This window comes from Balaenoptera borealis (genome assembly GCF_965194805.1).
Source record: "Balaenoptera borealis genome assembly, chromosome: 1".
In the NCBI taxonomy this organism is placed as follows: Eukaryota; Metazoa; Chordata; class Mammalia; order Artiodactyla; family Balaenopteridae; genus Balaenoptera; species Balaenoptera borealis.
The window spans coordinates 32,937,032-32,955,410 of NC_138860.1; the positions used below are offsets into that span (position 1 = coordinate 32,937,032).

The window sequence follows — 18,379 nt, forward strand, 5'->3', positions numbered from 1 at the left end:
ATACTTTAAAACCCAGCAATCTAATTTCTAGTCATCTACTGCAAAATATGGGAAGATATATATATAAGGCAATTTATTGCAGCACTATTTTTAACAGCAAGACTGTATACAAGCAAAATGCCCATCAAAGAGGATTGGAGGAATAAACTATGGTACTTCTACAAACCGAGTACTAAGCAACTGCAAAAAGAAAAGAGGAATATCTCTGTAATCTCCTATGAAGAAATCTTCAGTATATGTTAAGTGAAAAAAAAATCAAGTGGAGAAAAATGTGTTCAGTATGATACTTATATAAAAAAATGCCTTGTCACACCTGAAAGTAAGAGAGCTATCAAAGAAAACTAAGGTTTTGTCAAAAGGACTCAAGACAAAATGATTCAGCTTCTTTGGAAAACAGTTTGACAGTTCCTTAAAAAAGTCACCGTTACCAAATACGACCCAGCAATTCCATTTCTAGGTGTATACCCCAGAGAACTGACAACATATGTCCACACAAAAACTTATACATGAATGTTCATAGCAGTATTATTCATAGTAGCCAAAAAGAGGAAATAAACTAAATGCCCATCAGCTGATGAACGGGTAAATAAAATGTGGTATATTCATACAATGGAATATTATTCAGTCATAAAAAGGAATAAAGTAATGATACATACAAGGTTCACGGATGAACCTTGAAAACATTACGCTAAGAGAGAGAAGCCAGACACAAAGGCCACATATTGTATGATTTCATTTACCTAAAATGTTCAGAATGGGAAAATCATACAGATAGAAAACAAATAGTGGTTGCTGGGGACTGAGAGGGAAGAGGAATGTGCTGAATTTAAGAGCAAGTTACAAAAATCAATGTTGTTCCCAAATACTGGCAATAACTAATTAGTTATTAGAAAATGTGATGGAACAACATTCTATGTATAATGGTAACAGAAATTGTTAGGTATATGGGAATGAATCTATCAAAAGTTTGGAAAACATTTATGAAGAAAAGTATAAAATATTACTGAAGGACATAAAAATAGATCTGAATAAAATCATAAATATGTCAGTTCTCCCCCAAATTATTCTCAAAATTCAATGCTTTTAACCAAAAGCTCAACAGAAATTTTTGTGGAACTAGACAAACTGATACCAAACTTCACAATTTCAAACTGGTGAAAACCATTTTGAAAATAAGAGCAAAAGGGAGGCTTGCTTTTTACTATATATTAAGGTTTATTATAAAGCTTTAGTACCTAAAACAGTGAAATATTAGAGCAGGGACAGAAAAATAAAACAATGCAACAGACCAGAGACCCCAGAAATAGCCCTATACATATTTTGAAACTCAATATATTATACAGCTGACAGTGGGAAATGATGGAGTACTCAATAAATTGAGTACTTGGTTTGCCATGTGGGAAAAAAAAAAAAAAAACGAAGTTAGATTCTTACCTCACAGATACCCAAAATGAATTCTGAATGGATTAAAGACCTAAATAGTGAAAAACAAATGTTAAAAGTGTTAGAAAAAAATACGGGATATCTCTGTCCTTGAGATAGACACAAAAAGCAGAAATGATAAAAGTGAAAAACAAATGTTAAAAGTGTTAGAAAAAAATACGGGATCTCTGTCCTTGAGATAGACACAAAAAGCAGAAATGATAAAAGAAAATATTGATTTCATTAAAATTTAAACTTTCTTTGTAACAAATGACCCCATAAATAAAATTAAAAGATAAGTGACAGGTTAGAGAAGATATCTGCAACGTCTCAGAATACATAAAAGATTCATATCAGAACATATAGAGATTTCCTACAAACTGATAAGAAAAACTACCTAATAAAAAATTGTGCAGAGGATATGAACAACTCACAGAAGAGGAAATCCAAACAGTAAATAAATACATGGCAAGACACTCAAAATACTTAGTAATCAGAGAAATAGAAACTAAAAGCAACATGAGATGCTATTTTATACTTATCAGATAGGTGAAAATTAAAAAGTCTGGCTGTGAGGATGATGAGAAACTCAAATGCAGCTGGGGGGGAGAATAAATCAGTAGAACAAATTTAGAGATAAAATATTTAAGATTTAAGATATGGTCCTATCAAATTGAAAATTCATACATTGTATGACACAACAATATTGATATCAAGCATATACTTCTCTATGTACACCTGAGAGAAATTCTCACACACGAACACAAAGACACATATATAAGAATGTTCATTGCAGTATTAAAAAATAAATAGAAAAAAAAACCGCTGGAAATAACCTAAACTATAAAAATAGGGCACTGAATAAATAAAATGTTTTATATTCACATACTCGAATGTGAATAAACTAGACCTATTATTATCATGGACTGATCTCAAAAATAAAGTAGAATTTAAAAAGCAAGTTCCAGAATAGTATATGTAGTATGATATCACTTATGCAATATGTAACATTTTAAAACATATGTTTAAATATATATAATTTTAAATGAATACATCAAGAAATGACAGCCCTTTTGAGTTTTGCCGTCAAGGGGAAGAGATTATAACAGCTGGAGGTCGGGGTCCAGTGACTGAGGTGGGTTATATATATGTTTTTTAAATGCTCAGCAGTAGAGTTTGTTTGCCTGCCGATGGGAGTGATCCAGTAGAGAGACTTAAGATAATTATTCATAAAGAGCAAAATCCTTGAGAAGTTGGGGCTTGGGCTGCAGAGCACAAGAGGAGGATGCTAGGGTATTTTAGGTGAGAAATGGTGAGTGTTTGAACTGTGGAGTGGGATGAAGTGGAGATGAATGTGTGGGCTGTTCAGGACAGAGACTCTTCAAAAAGTGATGTTAATTGGGTGTGTGGGTGGGTGGATGACACTGTAAATGGGGGTCTGGTTTGATTATAAGGCAAGACAAGGGGACCTCTGGTACGATGATGGGTCCTGGCCTTTCTGAGGGTGGTAGACGATGCCATCGTCACTCCTAAGGCACTTCTAATCTGCTCTGGAGAGTCCCAACAATCCACCTCCTATGTGTACTAAAAACAAAGTGAATTCCACAACCACTACCACGCACTACTTTCTCCGCTGAGTTCTAAGCTTCCTCTGGGCCCTGGGGGTCTATTTTTATTGCTCCAGTGCCTCTCACACACTGGCTGTTAGTCAAGGCTGCTCTGGGAAAAGCACACTACGCTGGGTCTAGTCCTGCCTCTACTGCTTTACTAGTTCTGTGATCTTCTAGAGCAAGTCACATGACTTATGCGGCCTCAGTCTTCTACCTCACAGGGTGGTTAACTGCCTTGAGGCTACTGCTGGTGAAAGACTCCGGGGGAGGCTGGGGGTTAAACCTTCCCCTGAAGCCCAGGACTCCAGGTCTAACTGCTCCCACCCCCACCTCTCTCCCGTCACCACCACTGACCCCTCTCCAAACACATCCTCGCATTTTCTTCCCCCCCTTTATGGCTCCAAGTCTCCACCAGAGTCTGTGGTCAGACGTCACCCCCAAGGGCCGAGGGCTCCGTCTGGGGCCCTGCCTCGCCCACCTGGCCACCCCTGCAGATTTTGGACCGTTCTGGGCTAACGGGGAGCCCCGTTCAGGGACCCAACAGAGCAGGCAGCCTTGGAGTCCCCACATAGGTGGGTGGCCACCACCCGTCCCCCGGGTGTGCACCTGTCTCGGGAGACAGTCCGGGGGTTCCAGGTGCGAGCCAAGATGAGGTTATCTGTCCGTCTGAGGGTCCGTGGGTCGCGCCGGCTGGTGAGCGCTTGCTCGCCTCGTCCGCTTCTCTGGCTCCCTGTCCCTGGTCCACCGCCCCTCTGTCCCTCCTCCAGGACCCTCCCCCGACACCTACCCCCACCCCTCCACCCAGGCTCTCGGTCCTTCCTCCTGTGGGTGTCACCCCGCCCTCCTCTGCAGGAGCCAACCGGCGCGCCGAGGGGCCGCTGCGCTCGGGCTGCGCTAGAGCATAAAACTCGCTCGGCCGAGCCGCTGCGCTCCAGCTGCCGCTGGTCGCCGCACGCCGGCCGGGGCGCGTGGGCTCGGCTGGGGCTTCCAGGCCGGTGGGCGACACCGATGGCCGGGAGCGCGCCTCCAAGCAGGCTTAGGGACATCCGCTTTCCGCTTCCAGAAAAGTTTGGAGAGAGTGAATTTGGGGTGGATTTGGGAGTGGTGCCAGCTGCCCCAGCCTTCTTTCCCTTCCAGAGGCCTCACCGTGCACAGCCTCATCCATTCTTCCTTTCCTGACACCTTGCCTCCCTGACCCCTCCTTCCCTTCGCTCCTGGGTTCCCCCTCCCCTCTCTGGGATCAGCATCTTCTCCTTCCTTATCTCATTCTCCATCGTCTTCTCTACCCCCATCTTCTTAACGATTTCCACCCAGTTTCAGCCTTTTCCCGGTCATCCCCAACCTTCTCCTTTTTTCCATCTTAAAACTTCCCCTCCCCACTCCATCTCCTTCAACCAACCTCTCCACTCACACTCACACTCTCCATCCATCCCTCTCCTTCCTCCCGTTCCCTCCCAGAAACTTCCACCATGGATCCTGGGCCTCCTTGGATCACCAGCCCCACGCCCGGGAGCACCCTCTCTGTCCCCAATGCCACCACACCCTGGCTGGGCCGGGATGAGGAACTGGCCAAGGTGGAGATCGGCGTCCTGGCCACTGTCCTGGTGCTGGCGACAGGGGGCAACCTGACTGTGCTGCTGACGGTGGGGCAGCCCGGCCGCAAGCGCTCCCGCATGCACCTGTTCGTGCTGCACCTGGCCCTGACGGACCTGGGCGTGGCGCTCTTCCAGGTGCTGCCCCAGCTGCTGTGGGACATCACCTACCGCTTCCAGGGCCCCGACCCCCTCTGCCGGGCCATCAAGTACCTGCAGGTGCTCAGCATGTTCGCCTCCACCTACATGCTGCTGGCCATGACGCTTGACCGCTACCTGGCCGTTTGTCACCCCCTGTGCAGCCTCCAGCAGCCCAGCCGGTCCACCTACCCTCTCATTGCAGCTCCTTGGCTGCTGGCTGCCATCCTCAGCCTCCCTCAAGTCTTCATTTTTTCTTTACGAGAGGTGATCCAGGGCTCTGGAGTGCTGGACTGCTGGGCAGACTTCCGCTTTCCTTGGGGGCCACGGGCCTACATCACCTGGACCACCCTGGCCATCTTCATCCTGCCTGTGGCCATGCTCACGGCCTGCTACAGCCTCATCTGCCATGAAATCTGTAAGAACCTAAAAGTCAAGACCGGGGCCTGGAAGGTAGAAGGAGGGGGTTGGAGGACTTGGAACCGGCCCTCACCTCCTTCTGCACCAGCTGCAGCCACACGGGGGCTGCCATCCCGGGTCAGCAGCACCAGCACCATCTCACGGGCCAAGATCCGGACTGTGAAGATGACCTTCGTCATTGTGCTGGCCTACATCGCCTGCTGGGCGCCTTTCTTCAGCGTCCAGATGTGGTCTGTGTGGGACGAGAATGCCCCTGATGAAGGCAAGTGTGTGGTCTGGTGAGGGGTGGTGTGGGAGCATGAGGTGGAAAAATGCGGAGAGGAGAGCACAAGAGTATTAGGACAGGGTCACAATGGCTCACAAGGCCACATAGGTAACAAATAAGTGAAGCAGTTAGGAAAGATGGTGCCTGTCCCATGTAAAAAGGGACAGCTGCAACTCCCTTCCAGCCAAAAGATGCCATGTGAGTATCTTTTGCGTGAATTTCCATATTTTAAAATTTTGGTAACTAATGTAAACATTTTAAAATACTATTTGGCCCTAAAAATATATGACCATTAGTAGATTTGGCCGAGCAACTCGCAGTTTGCTAGATGTTTGAAAGGGATTTTCAAATGATTCCATCCAGGATGGCAATTTGTGGCCCATGAACTACATCTCTCAGCACTCTTCCCCCCTGCAACTGAACATGATGTTGAACTCCTTCTCAACAGCCACTTTCAATGAATTAGCCTTGGTGCACAACCCTGAAATTTCAAGTTCAACACTTTTGTCTTGCTAATGAGAAAGCAGAGGCTCAGAGAGAAAACATGACTTGCCCAAGGCCACACAGCAAAGTGAAAAGTAGGACCCAAACCTGGTGCCTCCTCGTTTTTTCCCTCAACTACATCCTCCTGCCCCCCACGCCCCCATAACCCTGGCTCTGAAAGTGATGAGGAGAGGGCCCTTCCTCCTACGTGAAAAACAAAATGGGACTGTGTTCCGGTTGGCACATAGAAGGCCTTGTTCTGGTCATTTTTTGGAGTGAGGTAGATGGCAGCCTCCTAAGTTTTAGACACTGCCAGATGGTCAGGCCATTTGGGGGTGAACTTGTCCTCAGAAAGGTAGACGCGGTGTCTGGGCACCCAAAATGTTGGAGAGAGGTATTCAAAGACATCTGTTCCTGCTCCCCTAAGTGGGAGACAAGTCTGTGAAGAGGGGTGACTGTGTCCTCTGCAGTGCATCACATCTTATGCACAGCTCGGGGTATATAATGGGTGCAGCATGTGACTGCCCTAGGGAAGCCCTGTGCACAGTTTCCTCTGGAAGCTTCCCGAGGGTTCACTGGCCAGCAGACCCTGGCTATCACTTCCTACCAGCTCTTAGGGAGTGGTCCCCCTTCCCTGTGCTTTTGTTTCTAATCTCATTTTGCACATCCTAGGACACACTTAAGCCAAATGCTTTGTTTTTCTGGAGAGATGAAGTAAGTGGAAGGCTGTTCATGTTGTTAACACAACTCTGTGAGAGAAGTGTGACAGCAATACTGAACTCTCACAGTCCCGTCATACCCCTTCTTAACCACCTTTCAGACACCAATCTGGACCAGAGACTATTTATAAATTACCCTTAAAGCAATGAGCGTATTAATCCTAACCACCTGTAGGGACCTCCCTGCTCTAGTCAAGCACAGAATAGAAGGAAGGAGGGCTTTCTAGTGCCAAACACATTCAGGCCTCGTGCTACTTCGGGGTGACCTTCTCTACATCTGAGTAACCTGAGACTCAGAGAGGTGAAATAACTGGTCTGAAGTGCCACTGCTAGTAAGAGATGGAGCCAGGAATGTAATCAAGGTCTTCATGGGCCAAGCTTTAACCGTGGCATGGCTTTATTCCCAACAATCACAGCTGAGCTGATGGCACCAGGGGTGAGAAGGCCATTCACCCCTTTACCAAGGAACCTACAAGAAGATGGGGATCCTGCCGTTCAGCCAGTGCAGGCTTTCCTGCTCGCCTGCTGTACTCACTGTCATCATCAGCCTGTCCCAGAGACCCATGTATACAGTGACTTACCACTTACCAAGAGCCTCACTGAGTATGAAGTACAGGAACTAAGTATCCCTCAGAAAATGTGCTCCCTCAGAAAACTGGAAGCCCTCTGGGACCTCTGAGTCGGGCTGACATTCATTACTTTAGACTTACTTTCCAGTACACTCAGTTTCCCTCCACAGCAAACTAGCCTCCTGGCCGCCTGTCCCTGAGTCTTTGGTGAGAAGCTGTCCGTACCCTTGCCCTTGGCCCTGCCCCCGACTGTCGGCTGAGCTTCCGTCAGAATGCAGTGCAGCAGCTGGCCAGGACTAGCAGTGGATCTGCCCTCGGGGGCTGAGAGGTGAAGCCTCTGCAGACTCCAGTGCTCCGGGCCCATCTCCAGCCGCTGCACTGGGCCTGGCTCAGACAGGGCCACATCAAACAGATGCTTCCCAAGTGAAGAAACTTCTGGAACCCCTAAGTCTCTGGCCTAGTCTAGGCACTACATATATATGTCGATGGAGCAGACAGGATGAATACCACCCCTTAGCCAAAGCAACTTCCCAAGTCTTCTGCAGCCCCTGGGTATTAAGTTAACTGGGGAGCAGGCCAGAACCCAGACAAGCCTGAAGGAGGCTGTGCTTGTTGCTGAAGATGGTCCCTCCTCCACTTACAGATGCTCCCTCCTTGCCCTCACTTCTGTGCCCTAGACCTGCCCATCCAGGCCCAGGTGCCTTCAGCTTCCTAACTCTATGATTCAAGCCTTCTCTCAAACATTCTGACCCTGTATCTTCCCTTCTCTTGGGCTATGAGTACCGCACTGGAGAGCATACCCTCGGGAGAGGCGCACGAGAAATCTGGGTATGGGAAGATTTCATGGTGCTTTACAGAGCAGGCACTTGAGCTTTGCCTTTGAGTTTGTTGGTTGAAATGGTGGCAGGGTGCAGGATGGCTGCTTTGAAGAGGGAAGACCTAGGTTCAAGTCTATGCCGTAACCCTTAAGGTTCCTTCCAGCTCTGACGTTGTATTTGGTGATTCCACCTCTAAGGTTCCTTGCAGCTTAAGCATTGTGCTCAGTGATTCTACAGCCTCCACTGAAGAGCAGGGTAACTCAGTATGCAACCCACGCCATAGCTGTAGCCGTGGTGCATCTAGCAGGAGGACGGGGCCCATCCCAGCAGCTTTCCTGTTGTCATGAGAAGTTTCATTCCATTTTCAGAAAGAGTATTGTATCTGGAAGAAATCTTATCAGAGTCTTTGAACTCTCACATTTTGACTGCCCAAGAGAGAAATTAGCTCCCCCACCCGCCAAGGATGGTGCATTCTTTGGATGTAATTTCTGATGACAGAGAACAAGTACTGGTCTGGAACGGGATGCCTGGACGCCCTGTACCTAGAAGGTGCACAGTTGGAGATGACATCATGGGACCTGTAGGGCTGTCAGGCTCCACTGATCGCCCTGCCAGGTCCCTATCACTGACCTGGCACAGTCGATACTCACATGCAAAATGACTGAATGACAGAATGACTGGGACTGACCCCTAGGGGTCAAGGAGGACAGAATTCGGGAGGCAATGTGCACCCGAATCTATGACATAAGTGGGGATGGAGGTGTGCCTGAACCTGGCTAGAATCATGGTTATTTTTCCTGTATGTTTTATAGAAGTTGCTTCATCCTAGCTGTACATCCATTAGGGGATTCAAGATCGAGGTTTTGGAACAAAGACAGTGTCTCCTATTTGGGCCGGTCCTGTCCCGGACTATGTTTGCACCTCTAAAAGTCAACTCAGAGCAAGCCTCGGATCCTGTCGTCACCCTGTAGTTCAAAACGAACAAATAAATCAGTGAGGCAAGACTCTGGAGTCAGGAGTCCCAGGTTCATGCCCCAGCTTTGTTCCTTTCTAATTACAGAACCCCACGTGAGTCCCAGGTCCTCTCTGGGATTCAATTTCCTTCTCCATTCAGTAGGGACCGGGACTCTCTCCCAGGTCCCTTCAAGCTCTGAAATTCTTGTGCTTCTCTCTCGGCAGATTCAACCAATGTGTCTTTCACCATCTCCATGCTTTTGGGCAACCTCAGCAGCTGCTGCAACCCCTGGATCTACATGGGCTTCAACGGCCACCTGTGGCCGCGTTCCCTCTGCCGTCTGGCCTGCTGCGGGGGGCCGGGGCCCAGGATGTGCAGGCAGCTCTCCAGCGGCAGCCCATCCAGCCGCCGCGCCATGCTTCTGACCTGCTCCAGTGTCCTCCCCACCCTCAGCCTCAGCCCCAGACTCAGCCAGAGGCCGGGGCCCGAAGACCCACTGAAGGGCGAAGAGCAGGTGGACAGGGACACCATCACCGAGACCAGCATCTTTTAGGGAACGCTCCCCAGAGTGTGGCAGAGGGCCTCTACCCATCTCAGCACTGGGTGTAAGTGCTGGGAGCACAGGGCTGGAGTTAGGGGAGCCCAGTTTGAGGCAGGGCGAGGAGGCCAGAATGGCTGCTCCTACTCTTGGTTACACAGCTGCCGTCGTTTGCTACCAATCTCACATGCTGGGAGTCAGGGAGAAGCAGACTGTCTGCTTCCCTGATCCTGCCATATTCACAGGGTGTCTGGGAACCACACGTGTGGTAGATGTGGTGCCCCAGATCTGAAAGGCCTAGGGCTGTCCTGTCTGGGGGTCCACAGGCAGCAGGGACTCAGAGGCTGGTCTCCTATCTGGTTTGTCCCATCCTAACCTGACTAGTGCATCCCAGTTCAACCAGGAGAGGGAAGGAGTGAAAACCTGCGAGAAGGACCCTGTTTGCATCCTGAGTTTTTGTTTTTTGGGTTTTTTTTTGGCAGAGAGAGGATTGTTTAATGAAGAAAGTGAATAGGTGTGAGGGCTTCGCCTGCTATGCCCACCTGTCTACCGAAGGGAAATGCAGGGTTAGCACAACACCTGGTAACTGGTAAAAACTCTGCAAGCGCTACTTCTCTTCTGCCCACGCACCTCGTTTAGAGTTAGGGTGGGTGACGGGGCAAAGTATTGCATATTCTCAGTGGAATGACCAACGGGGGGTGAGCGTGAGAAGAAAGAGTGAGGAAAGGAGGAGATGAAAACGGTCACAATAAAATTCCGAGTGGGAGGAAGCCTCGGAGGCAGCAGGGATTGGTCGCTCTCCCTCCTCCCCTCAAGGGGTCCACATGGCTCCTGCCTCTTGGGGATGCACAGAGGAGACATCCTTTGAGAAAGTGTGACTTAATCATGGCTCTGGATTTGTTTGAGGCTCTTCAAAGCTTCCACACGAATCACATGCTTGCCGTGATCAAATCAGGAGCCCAGGACTGGAAACTCGGCTCTGCCGTGGGGTATCTGTATGACCTTGGGCAAGTCACCTCCCTCTCTGGGCCTCAGCTCCTCACCTGTAGAACAGAGTTGATCTCTAAGGTGTTTCCCAGATTGAAACTTTCATGACTTTGCAAGACTGGAGAAGCATTCTCTAAGGACGTTCTAACCAATAGGCTCTGGAAGAATTGTTATATTTTCATGACAATGACATTTATGCCCTTTGACTCAATTCTGGTGACTTTGGTTCCTGTCTTGGCCGTACTCTCCGCTTTTGCCCTCAGTTCTGTGATGCTGATGCCAAGAGAGCCTGGCAGATAGAATCTGAGGCTTTGTCCTGCTCCTCATTATCCCCCATGGGATAATCTCCCCACCATGATTCTGGTTCTAATCAAAGCGATGGTCTTGATGGTGGAAAGACCATCAGCTGAAGTCAGGAGAACTGGGTCCTGGTTCTACCACCATGCCACCACCAATGGCCTTGCTTTCTTCATTATGAGGGTCAAATAGGACTGTGTGTGTGCAGGTGGTTTGTAAACTCTTGAACTATACTAAACACATGAATGAACCCCTACTAATGTAGGGATTGCTGATATAATTAAGAGCTCCTGAGAGCGCTCTAGGGAGCAGTCACTCTCTGCCCTCCACTCCTAGGGAAGTTTTGAGGAGTGACTGTGGCTTTGGGGATACACTTCTTTAAGAGGCCACTTACCTCTAAGAAGTCTCATTAGGCTTCCTTAAAAGAAAAGAACCTAAGCTGAGTGTTGTGAGTGAACAAAGCACCCCAGCCCTTCAATACTAGAGAAGTGGAGAGCGGGACACAGAACCCTAATGAGACCAAGGCTCAAGGTGGATGTGGGAACCCACTGTCTCTCTTCACTGCACCCTGTTGCTAATGTCAGTCCCTGACATCCAACCACTTCTTCCCTGTCCATCTGTCCTGATGGAGCTGGGCTGAGGAGCCTCCCATGCCAGCGTGAGCTGTTGAAGTTGCTCCTTCCTCTGCTTCCACTTCAGACCACAGTTCCTGACCCTGGTGCCCATAGGAGGTACTAAGTAAATCTTTGCTCATCACGATGACTGGGAGGTACAAGGGATACCGGCCTTGTACCCCCAAACCTGGGTTTGAGTCCTGATCTCACCTCTTTTCTACCTGTTTGAACTTGGGCAAGTTATCCAATTTCTCTGAGCAACAGGCACCTCATTTGTTAAATAGAAATAACGATGCCCGCCTTGTTGGGAGGGCACGGATGTGAGGCTGTAGACTATACAACACTCTACTGACGTTAGAGAAGATAGTGGCCTGGCTCGGGATTGCATCCAGTGGGTGACTTCCAGGGCACTGGGCCCAGGAGACTCTATAGTAGGGAGGCGAGAAGAGACCTGGAATCAAGATTGGCTAGAGCCCCTTCCATGCCTACTCTACCTTCTATAGCAAAGAGTAGCACATAATCCCACTATTATATTTCCAGCTTTGCATCACATGAGGGCGGATTTACTTGTGGTGGTGGTTTGGGGCCCTCCCTCTTCCTCCCATGGAAAGACTGCAATTGACCTTTTCCAGAAAGCTAGTGCTGTCCTATGATGAGGCCAGTGGGGAACAGCTGGACACTGGGCTGGGGGCTTCAGGAGCCTATTCCAGGAGGCTCCTGAAGGAAATGGCAGGATCCTGTCTGGATCTATGAATGATGGCTTTTGCAGTCCCTGTAGGAAGCTCTCACAGGCATTCAGAGCCAGTGCCAGGGCCTTGGTTAGGGTCCAGGGAGGTGGGCCTTGTGGGAAGCAAGAAGGAGGTCCCGTGCTCTCTGGGTCAATCTCATTTCTGACAGCTCACCCCAGGAAAAACTGAGCGATACTGTCCCTGGGCTGAGCAATTTTGTAAAATGTTTATGCCTTCCTGTGGACTCTGTGAAATACAGTACTTCAGTCACATGGAACCCATGTGGGAGCAGGGGTCTGGGGGGTGGGCAGGGCAGAAGATGGAAGGAGGAGGTTAATTGCTTGACTGTGGGCATTTCTCAGAATGGTTTTTTATGTTGTTTGGTATAGGCCAGTAATTTTGCAGATGACTCTGTGTTTTGTATGTAAATAGGTATTTTATCTATCGAGGGGCTATAGCCTCAGCCTAGGCCACAGCAACTCACTCCTGGGTCCAGAACCCAGACATGTGGTTGAAATTGACCAATACAACTACTTAATAACCAGGAGATTTCTGGGCATCTTTGTTTCCTATGAGCAATGACAATGGAATATGTAAGCTAAAATAAAATTGTGATCTCCTTGAACAGGACAGGGCCAAGGGGAAGGTTGAGGGGCGGGGAGCCACCTTCTTGGTACCCTTACATTCACTTAAGAGGGAAAAGGAGACAAGAGTGACCTGGGATTTGCCCTGGGGCCACATGGTGGCAGTGTGGAGCTGAAAGTGTGTCTGAAGCAGTAATGACCCACAGGGACCTACTGGGAAAGTCACATGGGTCTTCCAGTTCTTATGCCATACTAACTTTCCCTCAAGTTCTAGAGTCTTGATCTCTCATTTGACCAGCTCTGTTGAGATACTTGGACGTGCAGTTCTTTTCATCTAAGTTCACAGAGGATGTATTTGGCAAGGAGGGGCAAAGAACAAGAGGTTTCTTCTGCAGGGTAAGGGCCTGAGTATAGAAATTCCTTCCTGAAAGGGTGAGTGTATGAGGGAGGTAGAGGACCTCAATGATGAAATTATAATGTGTTTAGTTTAGAGGCCAGGGGCTTGGGTAAGAAGGCCTCTTGAGGCCCCTCTGGACCAGGAAGACTGTCCTGATCTGAGAGCAAATATCCCACTGATGTTGAGCATAAAATACCTCCTCACCCTGTGGGTCTTGCTGGCCAATAAGTTAGTGTCCCTCATGGAATTCTGCTTCAGTTCTATGGTGAGCATTGGATGCTTGCTCCTTTAGAATAAAAATTCATGGAAGACAGATCACATTTACTCTAGTCTACTGTGTATTCCCAGTTCATCATTGGCATGTAATCAACTTTCTACTGGTTGCCAGTAGCAAATCAGTTTATCAGTACCTAGGTATAAGATAGTTTTGGAGAGATTTTATCCAGTCTTTATCCACAGAGGAGCCCAGAGTGGGGCAGCATGATTCTTCCCTGGAGGTTCTGATGACATACAACATGGGAGAGAGTGACTTCATTGTACCAGAAGCTGTGCTCCTCAAATGGTGATTACTCGTACAGGCAACCATTTATACGGATTTAAGCAGCTAACCCTTTAAGCTCACAGAGGTATCACAAACAAAAAGCCATTTTATTTCTAGTAACATGGCTAGCAATGAGGATCAGGTCATATTGTTAGCTGGCCCCAGTCATCAGCTTATTGGCCCAAGCTCTTTAGGATGTGAAATCAGTCCTCCTCTTCACTTATCAGGTCATCTAAGTCATCTGCACCATTGATGGTCAGTCAAACCTCTGTAAGTCACTTGGAGTCACACTTTCAACTCTATTCTTAAACAGCAGTTGCCAAGAATGCCTTCCCCTTATAAGCAACTGGGGTGAGTGCTAATGTTAACCTCTATGATATACTTACCTGCCGTGAAAGTCATACTTTTGAAGCCAATCATAGCAGAAGTTCACTATTGACCTTAATCAGGTGGTCAGTGGCATTCTTGTCTCTGTTTTCTCTGACATCAACATCCTGCTCCCAAGTATCATCACTGCTTCTGAGTTCAGTTCAGGTCAGTCCCTGGAGAATTTATTGAGTCCCTCCATTGCGTCAGGCCTGCTCCCTTTCCTTCTGCCTCTTCTCCCATCCATCAATTGTCCATCCTTCTTCCTAAACTGAGGTGAGAAACCACCTCCCTCTGAGATGTTTCTTTCTGATTAGGCCCATCTGATCTTAACATTCTTATACTCAATCTACTTAAACATTGATGAGCTCTGGTTTCATTGCTCTGTGTTAATTCTCCCTTGTCACATGTTGTTTTGTACATGTTCTTGCCTGTCCCCACAACTAGGTCATACATGCCTTGACCCCATCCACATGCTCAAGTCTTATTTTTGTGTTTGATCCTCCTAACTCCCAGGGCCTATCCAGAATTCTGCAGAAAGCAGGTGCTCTGTCCATGCTACTGCAGTTGTCCCCTCTCCTGGTATGGGAACTATCTCAGCAGTATCTCTGCCCAGTCTCTCTTGGGTGTGTTGTTGCTGAATCTCTTCAGCACACTCTTGAATTCTCTTTTTTTTTTTTTTTTTCTTTTTAGAAGAGATCAATAAAAAGTAGGGTTTTATTTCTGTTTGCAAAGATGGTGTCATTGTTGTTGACTTTGGTAGTGGTTAGTCTTCATTCTGCCTCTCTAATCAGTAGAATCTCTTTTTCCCCATTAAGAAAAGCTTCAACAAAACTGATAAACCTTTAGCCAGGCTCGTCAAGAAAAAAGAGAGAGAAGGCCCAAATAAATAAAATCAGAAATGAAAAAAGAAGTTATAAACGACACCACAGCAATATAAAGGATCAAAAGAGATTACTACAATTATATGCTAATAAAATGGACAACCTAGAAGAAATGGACAAATTCCTAGAGATGTACACTCTCCCATGACTGAATCAAGAAGAAATAGAAAATATGAACAGACCAATCACCAGTAATGAAATTGAATCAGTAATTTAAAAAACTCCTAACAAACAAAAGTCCAGGACCAGACATCTTCACAGGTGAATTCTATTAAACATTTAGAGAAGAATTAATGCTTATCCTTCTCAAATTATTTGCAGAGAAAGGAATGCTTCCAAACTCATGCTACAAGGCCAGCCGCACTCTGATACCAAAACCAGACAAAGATATCACAAAAAAAGTAAATTACAGGCCAATATCACCAATGGACATAGATGAAAAACTCCTCAATAAAATGCTAGCAAACCTAATCTAACAATACATTAGAAAGATCACACATCGTGGTCAAGTGAAATTTATTTCAGGGGTGCAAGGATTTTTCAATATCCACAAATTATGTGATACACCACATTAATGAATTGAAGAATAAAAGTCATTTGATCATCTCAATGGATATAGAAAAGGCTTTTGACAAAATTTAACATTCCTTTATGACAAAAATTCTCAACAAAGTGGTTATAGAAGGAACATATCTCAACATAATAATGACCATATATGATAAGCCCACAGCTAACATCATGCTCAATGCTGAAAAGCTGAAAGCATTTCCTCTAAGATCTGAAACAAGACAAGGATGCCCACTCTCAACACTTCTAACCAAAGTAGTATTGGAAGTCCTAGCCACAGCAATTAGACCAGAAAAAGAAATAAAAGGAATCCAAATTGGAAAGGAAGAAGTAAAACTGTCACTGTTTGCAGATGACATGATACTACACATGGAAAATCTTAAAGATGCCACCAAAAAACTACTAGAGCTCATCAATGAATTTGGAAAAGTTGCAGGATACAAAATTAGTATGCAGAAATTGGTTGCATTTCTATACACTAACAACAAACTATCAGAAAGAAAAATTAAGAAAATAATCCCATTTACAATTGTATCAAAAATAATAAAATATCTAGAAATAAATATAACTACGGAAGTAAAAGACCTGTACTTGGAAAACTATAAGACACTAATGAAAGAAATTGAAGATGACACAAACAGATGGAAAAATATACTGTGCTCATGGATTGAAAGAAATAATATTGTTAGGGACTTCCCTGGGGGCGCAGTGGTTAAGAATCTGCCTACCAATACAGGGGACACGGGTTCAAGCCCTGGTCTGGGAAGACCCCACATGCCACGGAGCAACTAAGCCTGTGTGCCACAACTACTGAAGCCTGTGTGCCTAGAGCCCATGCTCCGCAACAAGAGAAGCCACCGCAGTGAGAAGCCTGTGCACTGCAACGAAGAGTAGCCCCTGCTTGCTGCAACTAGAGAAAGCCTGCATGCAGTAACAAAGACCCAACGCAGCCAAAAATTAAATAAATAAATTTATTTAAAAAAAAAAAAGAAATAATATTGTTAAAATGACCATACTACCCAAGGCAATCTACAGACTCAGTGCCATCTCTATCAAAATACCAATGGCATTTTTCACAGAGCTAGAACAAATAATTCTAAAATTTGTATGGAAGCATAAAAGACCCTGAATAGCCAAAACAATCTTGAGAAAGAAGAACAAACCTGGAAATATCACACTCCCTGATTTCAAACTATAATACAAAGCTACAGTAATCAAAACAGTGTGGTACTGCCACAAAAGCAGACACATAGATCAATGGAACAGAATAGAACAGCAGTACCCAACCCTTTTGGCACCAGGGACCAGTTTCATGGAAGACAATTTTTCCATGGACAGGGGTGGGAGGATGGTTCAGGCAGTAATGCGAGCAATGGGGGCAATGTTTGAGGCAGTAATGTGAGCAATGGTTCAGACGGTAATGCAAGCGATGATTCAGGTGGTAATGTGAGCAATGGGGAGCAAGCAGCAGGTGAAGCTTCCTTGCTCGCCCGCTGCTCACCTCCTGCTGTGTGGCCCGGTTCCTAACAGGCCACAGACCGGTACCAGTCTGCCGTACCAGTCTGCGACCTGGGGGTTGGGGACCCCTGGAATAGAGAGTCCAGAAATGAACCCACACATATGAAGTGTGGGTTAGCCTATGACAAAAAAGGCAAGAATATAAAATGGGGAAAGGAAAGCCTCTTCAATAAATGGTGTTGGGAAAACTGCACAGCTACATGCACAAGAATCACACTGGACTACTTTCTCACACCAGGCACAAAAATAAATTCAAAGTGGACTAAAGTCTTAAATGCAAGGCCTGACACCATAAAACATCTAGAAGAAAACATAGGCAGTACACATTTTGACATTGGTCTTAGTAACATTTTTCTTGGATATGTCACCTCAGGCAAGGGAAAAAAAAGCAAAAATAAACAATTGGGACTACGTCAAATTAAACGTTTTTGTACCATGAAGGAAACTATCAATGAAAAGACTGTCTACTGGGACATCCCTGGTGGCGCAGTGGTTAAGAATCCGCCTGCCAATGCAGGAGACACAGGTTCGAACCCTGGTCTGGGATGATCCCATATGCCACGGAGCAACTAAGCCTGTGTGCCACAACTACTGTGCCTGGGGTCTAGAGTCCGTGAGCCACAACTACTGAGCCCACGTGCTGCAACTACTGAAGCCCGCACGCCTAGAGCCCGTGCTCCACAACGAGAGAAGCCACCACAATGAGAAGCCTACGCACCACAACAAAGAGTAGCCCCCGCTCACCACAGCTAGAGAAAGCCCATGCGCAGCAACAAAGACCCAACGCAGCCAAAAATTAAATAAATTAATTAATAAATAAATTTATTTTTAAAAAAAGACTGTCTACTGAATGGGAGAAGAAATTTGCAAGTGATATATCCAGTAAGGGAGATATATGGATATCTCCCTTACTGGATATATCATTTACAATATATATACACGTATATACGTATACATGTGTATATGTATATATATAGCCACTTCTTTATTCATCTATTGATGGGCTCTTAAGTTGCTTTCATATCTTGGCTACGGCAAATAATGTTGCCATGAACATAGGAGTGCGTATATCTTTTTCTGCCATAAAAAGAATGAAATCTTGCAGTTTGCAACAACATGGATAGACCTAGAGGGTATTCTGTTAAGTGAAGTAAGTCAGACAAAGAAAGGCAAATACTGTATGATTTCACTTATACGTGGAATCTAAAAAACAAAACAAATGAACAAACATAACAAAACATAAACAGAGTAATAGATACAGAGAACAAACACATCATTGCCAGAGGAGAAGGGGTGAGGCGAGGGGAGAAATAAGTGAGGGAGATTGAGATACAAACTTCCAGTTGCAAAATAAATGAGTTGCAGGT

The 18,379-nt window shown here is 46.2% G+C and overlaps 1 protein-coding gene and 1 long non-coding RNA gene across 2 annotated transcripts in view; both read left to right on the forward strand.

Moving 5' to 3' along the window:
* LOC309609433 overlaps positions 1-18,379 on the forward strand; it is a 258,292-nt gene that overhangs the window by 177,433 nt on the left and 62,480 nt on the right. The window lies entirely within an intron of this gene.
* AVPR1B (arginine vasopressin receptor 1B) lies at positions 815-17,838 on the forward strand. Its single transcript, XM_082350878.1, has 3 exons — positions 815-1,501; positions 1,588-5,450; positions 9,216-17,838. Exons 2-3 carry the CDS (start codon positions 4,502-4,504, stop codon positions 9,542-9,544), a joined length of 1,278 nt encoding a protein of 425 aa, XP_082207004.1. The 5' UTR covers positions 815-1,501; positions 1,588-4,501; the 3' UTR covers positions 9,545-17,838.